The 7,876-nt window shown below is 46.7% G+C and overlaps 1 protein-coding gene across 1 annotated transcript in view; it reads left to right on the forward strand.

Annotated features, from left to right (window-relative positions):
* The window catches only part of ENTPD1 (ectonucleoside triphosphate diphosphohydrolase 1), a 31,371-nt gene extending 23,849 nt beyond the window's left edge, over positions 1–7,522 (forward strand). The window contains exons 6-10 of the mRNA XM_084210707.1: positions 471–707; positions 1,235–1,495; positions 2,467–2,586; positions 2,766–2,903; positions 3,048–7,522. Coding sequence (XP_084066833.1) covers positions 471–707; positions 1,235–1,495; positions 2,467–2,586; positions 2,766–2,903; positions 3,048–3,254 — 963 coding nt within the window. The 3' untranslated portion in view covers positions 3,255–7,522. The remainder of the gene's footprint in view (positions 1–470; positions 708–1,234; positions 1,496–2,466; positions 2,587–2,765; positions 2,904–3,047) is intronic.
* Positions 7,523–7,876: the final 354 nt, after the last annotated feature.

Consider the following 7,876-nt stretch of genomic DNA (forward strand, 5'->3'; position numbering starts at 1 on the left):
GATACTTAGTGGTATCAGGATGCACCACTATAATTAGGCTTCAAGCACTGAAATGGAACACCAGCATCTTCAATAATTTTGCTTGGGTACAGCATCCTTTTCATTTCCTAATCTAAAATATTTCTGTTTCTGAAAAGTTTGACTATAGTTCTTTTCTGTTGAGCTTAAAAGTCTTCTGAGAGCTGAAACAGTAAGTGGACTGTTTTTTCTCATAACAATAGTATTAGATTTAATATTCTTTGCCTTCCTGCAAACTCTTGGACATGATCCATCTTCTGTATTTACAAGTTTGCATTTTTCTTATGTCTTGTTACAGCTCTCATCTCATGCCCCCTCCAGGACTTCCCACGTTTCCTGTGTTCTATGCTTCTGCTTCTCTCCTCATAGTTCTTTCTCTTTTATTTCTCCAAAATAAATCTTCTCCATGCCCAATATATCTGGTTTACTTTGATTTTTTTTTCCCTCCCAAGTCTGGCTGGAAAAAGCTTCTACACTCCCTGAAATCCTCAAGTGAGACATCAGGAGCACTAGACCTTGGAGGAGCCTCCACACAGATTACCTTTGTATCAAAGGACCTCACTTCTGAGTCCCCAGAGAACCAGCTCTACTTCCGTCTCTATGGCAAGGATTACCAAGTGTACACGCACAGCTTTCTCTGCTATGGGAAGGACCAGGCTCTGCAGCAGAAACTGGCCAGGGATCTACAGGCAAGTACATCCACATCTGTAATTGAACAATCCTGGACTCTCCCAGCTTTGGGATACTGGTGCTGTAAAAGTTGCTATATCCCAGCTCACCTCTTAGTCTGGATTAGGGAAAGGTCATTGTCCTCCATACAGACTGGGCATGAGGTGCCCAAAGAGATGACAGTCAATACTTTCAAAAGTACTACCAATTTAAGATGCCTTGATTCTTGAGCATGGGGTAGCCAGAGAACTGCATTTAACTGAAGTATTCAGGGGAGGTGACATTTATCTCTCTGAGAAACCCAAATCAACAGCACAGCTTCACAAACTGTGACTTAAAATAATTTGCCCGGGTCCTACAGGGAGGCTGTGGCAGTACCCACATCTTCCCCTGTACAGCCATTGCCTTAATCCATCCTAATCCCTTTGACCTGATGTGTGCAGCTGGATGTGATGTACTGTGACAAGTGTCACCCTTCCTTGTGGCTCTTTCCCAGGGTGTTATTCTTGAGCAAAGTATAACAGTTTGGATTGATTTTTACTTTCAGATCGTGGACAACAGCAGCCTACCCGACCCATGCTTTCACAAGGGTTATGAGAGGACTATAAATATTAGTGACTTCTTCAAAAACCCTTGCACATCAAACAAGAAGAAGCTATTACCTTTCAGCCAGCTGTACATAAAGGGAGAGGGAGACTATCAAAAGTGCCGAGAAAACATCCAGAAACTCTTCGACAAAAGCAATTGTCCTTACTCCAGTTGCTCCTTCAATGGGATATACCTACCTCCATTACAAGGGGATTTTGGGGTGAGTCTTCACTCATTCTTCAACTCTCTGTGATCCAGAATGTCAGAAGAGCAGAAATTCAGAGTAATGCTAGAGCACATTCTTCATGAGGCAGGAAATCATTTACAAGATGGCTTTTTGGACATGTAACTATGAAAGGAGTCCTGCTGTGAGGACAGACATGTTAAGAGCTACCCCAGTAAATGCTGGCCTAGTAGTACTGCACTGCTCCCATTCTAACCCATCTCCTTGGGCTGCTGTGTTTACTCACTTTTTAAGCTGTCCAGCACCAGAGGCAGGAGAGCCTGCTAGAGGCAGGAACACTGCTCCTGCAAACCCTGTCTCCTGAGGTCAGTGGTGCCACCAGACCTGAAATTCACCCAGCAGTGTCTGAGTGCTACTGAAAGCAGTCAGCTCACCTATCTGCTTCCCAGACATGATAAGGAGACAGTGCACACTCTGAACACACATTATGTGTGACACCATGCTGACCATCAGTCCTAGAGCTGCAAAGAGCTGCTCAGTGATCATGAGGCTTTCCAGGGAACTGCTAATACAATCTTGCCCTGTTCCTAAGCTGCCTCCTACCTATCAGCTACTGGCCATGGTCAGAGATGGACCTTGGATTATATGATGGGGCTCTGTACAATCCTTTCAGACCATCACCTCTGCTCTTTGTGGTGATATTCGTTGTGCACTCATCTCACTCAGTTGCCAAAATGGGATCATGGTTGTGATGGCAATCAGCATTCACTGTGTGCTACTGGCACAAATAAAGGAGAGAGCTCACAGAAGTTCTTCAGGATATCATAATTCCTACTTCCATCTCTCAGCAGCTCTGAGCCGTATCCCTCAAAATGACACCACTCTTGAAAATGTTCCTGCTCTTGTGTGTACGATGTTGCTTCTTATATTTCTCTATCTATAAAGAAAGTAATTTTCTTTTGTGGGATTTTTGGCTTAGTCAGATTAAAATAATCTTTCTCCTTCAGGCTTTTTCTGCTTTCTATTTTGTGATGAACTTTTTGAACCTGACCAGTGAACCAAACCCCCTTGCTCTGAACAAAGTGACCAGCACCATTAAGAGCTTCTGTGCCCGGCCTTGGCAAGAGGTGAGCCGTGCTTGTTGCAGTAGACTGGGGCTGCTGATACTTTTCTCTGGGATAAATGGCTGGGATTAATTTCCAGAGCAAGATGGGGAAGATCCCTCCAGCACCTGCAGTGGATGCACTGCAAAGCTGGAGCAATGGGAGGGTGTGTTTAACAGTCTGGTGATTGCCTCCTTGCCTAGGTGAAGACAGCATATCACCACATCAAAGAAAAGTACCTGAGTGAATATTGCTTCTCTGGAGCCTATATCCTCTCTCTCCTGGAAAATGGCTATGAGTTCACTGAAGAAAACTGGCAAATGATCCACTTCCTTGGAAAGGTGTGTTTCGTGGTGGGGAGGGCTCTATCCCAGCAGTTCTCTGCAGCCTCTGCCACACAGCCTGGCCCTTGAGCCCAAGAGGTGCCACCGCTCAGGCAATGCCCTAGGCAGCCTCCCAGCACTGATTCTGCTCTTCTGTTTCAGATTGGCAGCAGTGATGCAGGTTGGACCCTGGGCTACATGCTGAACCTGACCAACATGATCCCTGCAGAGGAGCCAGCCGGGCCCCCTCTCTCCCACGGCAGCTACGTGGGGCTGATGGTGCTGTGCTCCCTTGTGCTGGTGTCTGTGCTGCTGTTTGCCTGGCTTCTCTTCCACAAGCCCAAGTGCCTGCAGAAGGGGATTGTTTAGGAAGAACCTGAAGGCGAGAGGAGCCATGTCATCCTGGCTGCTCAGGGCTAGGAGACCCCAGCAGAGCAGGCTGTACTGCAGATCCCTCTCACTGAAGCTTCTGACTGTACAACAAGGGCATTTATTTCTTCTGAATCACACTTGCACTGACAGATGTTGGGACATCAGGCTCGCCACCTTCTCTGCCAAGGACAGACAAGCTCGTGTCCCCTCCTTGAATGGGTCGTACTTTCATTCAAGGAAACTTTGCTGCTTGTTGGTTTCTGCCTTGTGTACAGCATTATAAAGAGAAAAGTGGCAGCAATCTTTGGGAGCCAGTTCTCCTGCAAGGGTTATCTCAGGGTCACATATCCCACTGAGCTCTTGGGAGCTGTCACATACAGGGTGATCCTGCTCCTTCTCTGCTGAAGCTGTTCCCAAGAGCCCTTTCTGCACCAGCACGCCTCTGCTCACCTCCCTGCACCCTGAGCTCTAGCAGCCCTACAGCTGGGTACAGCTCTTGCACCCAGTCGGGCCCTGAAGGTGGGTCAGGCTCCCAAATGCCACTCTGGGAAAAGAAGGGATGAGGATGAAGAAACTGAGCATGCTTGTGGTCATCAGCCCTTAGCTGAGCTCTGTCGGCTGTCAGCTCCTTTTGCAGGTGGCAAAATGCCTTTTTCCCACGTCTTCCTGATGTTGTTGCTGGACCAAAGCTGGCTCACTGTGGCACTGAGCCATTCCTGTGTCCCTAAGGTACATCAAGACACAAGTTCCCAACCAGGCATTGCTGCTCTTTGTAGGAAGAGCTTGTATTGGCCTGGGTTCCTTGGCCAGTAGTGATTGTCTGTGCCTGCAGGGACGCTGGTGTGACCGGTGTGCCCTCAGGTATAACCCACGAAAGGAGTCCAGGGTCACCGTGCTGATAACACAGCAGCCTCCAATCTAGGGAAAGTGTTTATTAGTTAATGTTCCTGTAGGTAGCTGGCAGCGGTTAACCAGCATGATATGCACAGATTGAACCACTCTTTCCACCAGCAAAATTAGTGAAGATTTGCTTTTCCTTTCCTCATAACACAGGTTTATCCTATGGCCACAAGACCCAGGGCTTGTGAGTGCACATACGGCAGCCCACACAACTAGGACAATGCCACTGATTGAGTTTATGAATCACTTTCTTCCATTTTTCCATTTCTTGGTCCAAAAAAAAGAGAGGTAAGTCAGAAATCCATTTTTGTAAAAACACTCAGAAACCACTGGTGCCTGTCTACCTCCCACAAAATCTCAGAAATCTCTTCTCCTAATGACCTGTAAATGTGGAGGCAAAAAGAAAGCAGATATTGTAGAGAGGAAGGCATAGCAAAGACACATCTCTGTCCCCAGGCAGAGGTGTAGGCAGTGTGGAGGGGGTCAGGATGTGCAGTCCCAACGATGCCTTCTCCTTTAGGCAAGCAGACACAGAGCTCTCCCAGTCTGTCCCTCTGCATAGTCCAGGCTGGGAAATGTCACCCAGTTATTTCTACTTCATGCCTGGAAGTAGAAGCCCTAATATATTGAAGGATCTAAAGGTAAGGGAAAAATCTACACTGTCCTCAGATCTTCAGGCAGATCATTGTTCTTCCAAAACCTATGTCTTATTTTTGCTCTGAATTAGGTAGCTTCAGCTTCTGTTGGATCTTGTTCTACCCATTTCCAAAAGACTGAGTAACTCTGCTATTAAAATCCCTTTTTCCTCGGTGGTGCTTGCAAGTTGTCATTATATCATATTAAATAGATTGGTTTTCAATCTGTAAAGCGGTCTCTGCTGACCTCACTTGCAGCTCTCGACTCTACTTCTTTTAAAAGTTTTACATCTTTCTGAAACTTGGACACCAAAGTTTTCAGCAGGTAGTTGGGTCACTAATAGTGTGTGTGTATATATCTGGTTTTGATCTATGCTTTGTGTTACCCATTCATATATCTCTGTCCAGGTCTGTTCACTTAACAGAAAGTTTTTAGGCTTTTGAGTCCAGCTGGACTGTTGCAGCTTGGTCTTTTTTCCCAGTCATGGTATTTCAGAACAGCCTCTGTCTCACATCCTACATCACTGTCTCTCAATATGAGCCATTTTTTCTTCTGTGTGGCTCCACTGAAACACATGTTATTCAAAGAATATTGCCCCAAGCAGATTATCCAGTTCAATCTGCAAATGACCTCTCACCAGCCGTGAGTCCACTGACCAGTTTTTGTTTATCTGCAAATACACTGCAATGTCAGGATTCAGCTAGGGATGCAGCCTTCCTTCTGTTGTTTGCAGCAAAGATAGGTAGATGAGAGATGAGCAGCAGGTTTTGGCTGGAAGGCATGCAGGAGAAATGTGTGATCAGAGCTGCTTCTGCTGCCCAGACAGCCTCATCTGCAGCACAGCCCACCACATGCCACCTTCCTTGCATACTCTGCTCCCTCGTAGCAGAGCAGAGCCCTGGAGAAGCTCCCCAGGTGAGCTGGTGCATCCATCCTTCCTGTGAACACCATGGAAACCTGCAGAGTGGCACTTCCTCTCCTGAGACCTCCTTGGAGGTCTGGCAGCTGCTCGGCTGTGTCCATGATGAGAACTGGCAAATCCATTAGGACATGTCAGAAATTGATGCAAAAACTTCATGTGAAAGTTGGTGTGGAAAGAAAGCTTGTTCCAGTCTGCTCTTCTTGTCCCTGCTAAGGATTTATGTCAAAGGAAAATGTCAAATATCTGGGAGAAGAGCTTTTACAATGTTTTGTATCTTTATTGCAAGTTTCATAGATTTTAATACTCCTGATTCTGGAGCCAGGTGAGCAGCTGACATCTTCACTTGCTCCTGCTGTCTTAATTATCTCACTTTTTGGTTTGTGTTTTGGGGGTTTTTAAGCTTTAAATATGACCTGAGTGCAACCAAAAGGGCCCAAACTAAGATAAATGCAAAATATGTTACAATATTTTTAAACCTTATGACTTTTAGACCCCATTCATAAATCAATCTCTCCAGGATAAGAACTTCTAAGGTGACAACATGCCAGTTGAGCAGCCTGAGGCTCCAGGAATTGATTGACTGAAGGCATCCTGTCAGGGCAAGACCATTGCACGTCACTGCCTGGTGGTGAACATTCACAGAACAGCCTATGATTGTTTTCTCTACATTTCTCCTGTTATTGCAGGACTTTATTCATGGAGGTTACTCAAAATCCTTGGTCAAAGAGCTCAAGTACATGAACATTCATTTCTTTGCTTCTGTGTTGCATCTGATCCAGCTGTATTCAACTTGAATGTGTGTTCCAGAGCCACCCAACATGTACATGAAGACCATTAATGATAGTGGAGGAAGTTTCCAAATATGCCAGTAATGATGTATCATTTCTCTTGTTAATACAGTTGATCTGCCTCATTGATTATCTGTGCCTTATTTCTAATTTGATATCTTCTGGCTTTAATTTCTAGACACTTCCTGCTTTACCATTTTGCTTTTCCTGGGTAAAGCATTTTTTAACATTACATGTTCTGTCCATCACATATTTACTCACTATTCAGCTCTGCTGAGCTGCCAAGACTCCAGACCTTGGTCTCTCCTGAAGAGAGAGCTCTCCTGGGCTCCCAGGAAGCTCAGATGTGCTGCAGCAAGGTGGGATGAGCATCTCTGGTTTGGGTTCAAATGTTCACTGGTCCATTTTTGGGGAGGTTCCTTGCAGAGGGAGTTGATAGCTTTGCAGGGTGCAAGAGCAGCCTGGTCTCGCTGGGACTGACAACCTCTGTGAGCTCTGCTATATTCAGCCTAGTGTCAAATGTGAGACAAAGCTATTGGAACCTGTCAGAAGAGAGCCTGGGTACCAGCAGCACCCTCACCTCTTGCAGGAAAACTGCTCCCCACCACAGGCTCCAAGTACCTGAGATAAAGCTGCGTCTCCTCTGTGCACAGGCCACAGCAGATTTCTCCCGCCCTACAGCAAAGCACAATGGGGCCTCCACTTGGAAGAAAGCTCTCAGAAGTGGGGCCATCACTCTGCACTGGAAGGCTGATTTGAAGTGTTGGCACTGGCCAGGGCTTTCCAGTTTCTCCCAGAGCAGTTCTGGGCCGGATGTGTGCCCCTTCATTCTCCACCCCAATTCTTCCCATGCTCTGTGCCAGGCAGGATGTGCAGGCTCTGCAGGGCTGCCAGCTTTGTCACAGGCTCAACAGCCTGTTCAGGAGGGACTGGGGAGAGCACACTGAGGACAGCAGCCCCTGCCACCCAGGCCATGTGTTTTCTTTCCGTGGCCCAACCCTGAAGAAATGGATCTTTGTTTTGATGCACACACAAGCCTCTGTATGCTTATCATAATAAAGACTTCTGAACTGACGCCAGAAGTTTTCATGCTGTTTTCCAGAAGATGGGAGTTTGCCAGTAGTGGAATGGAGCTTCTGGCACTAAACATGGAAAAGTCCTGAGATGTGATTTCCTCTCTTGCCAGTTCCCTCACGCTCTCCTAGGTCAGCTCTGAAGATCCCAGTGGATGGGTAGCATCCCCTTCTGGTAGAGAAATGCACTGTGGTCTTTCCCAGGCTCTGGGCACCTCACACAGGTTGCCTCACTCCTGGGAAGGCTGCTAGTGCCCAAACCACATCTTTCTTTGCCTTAGCTTCATCCTGACCTCCAAA

The sequence above is a fragment of the Fringilla coelebs genome (genome assembly GCF_963513975.1).
Source record: "Fringilla coelebs genome assembly, chromosome: 8".
In the NCBI taxonomy this organism is placed as follows: Eukaryota; Metazoa; Chordata; class Aves; order Passeriformes; family Fringillidae; genus Fringilla; species Fringilla coelebs.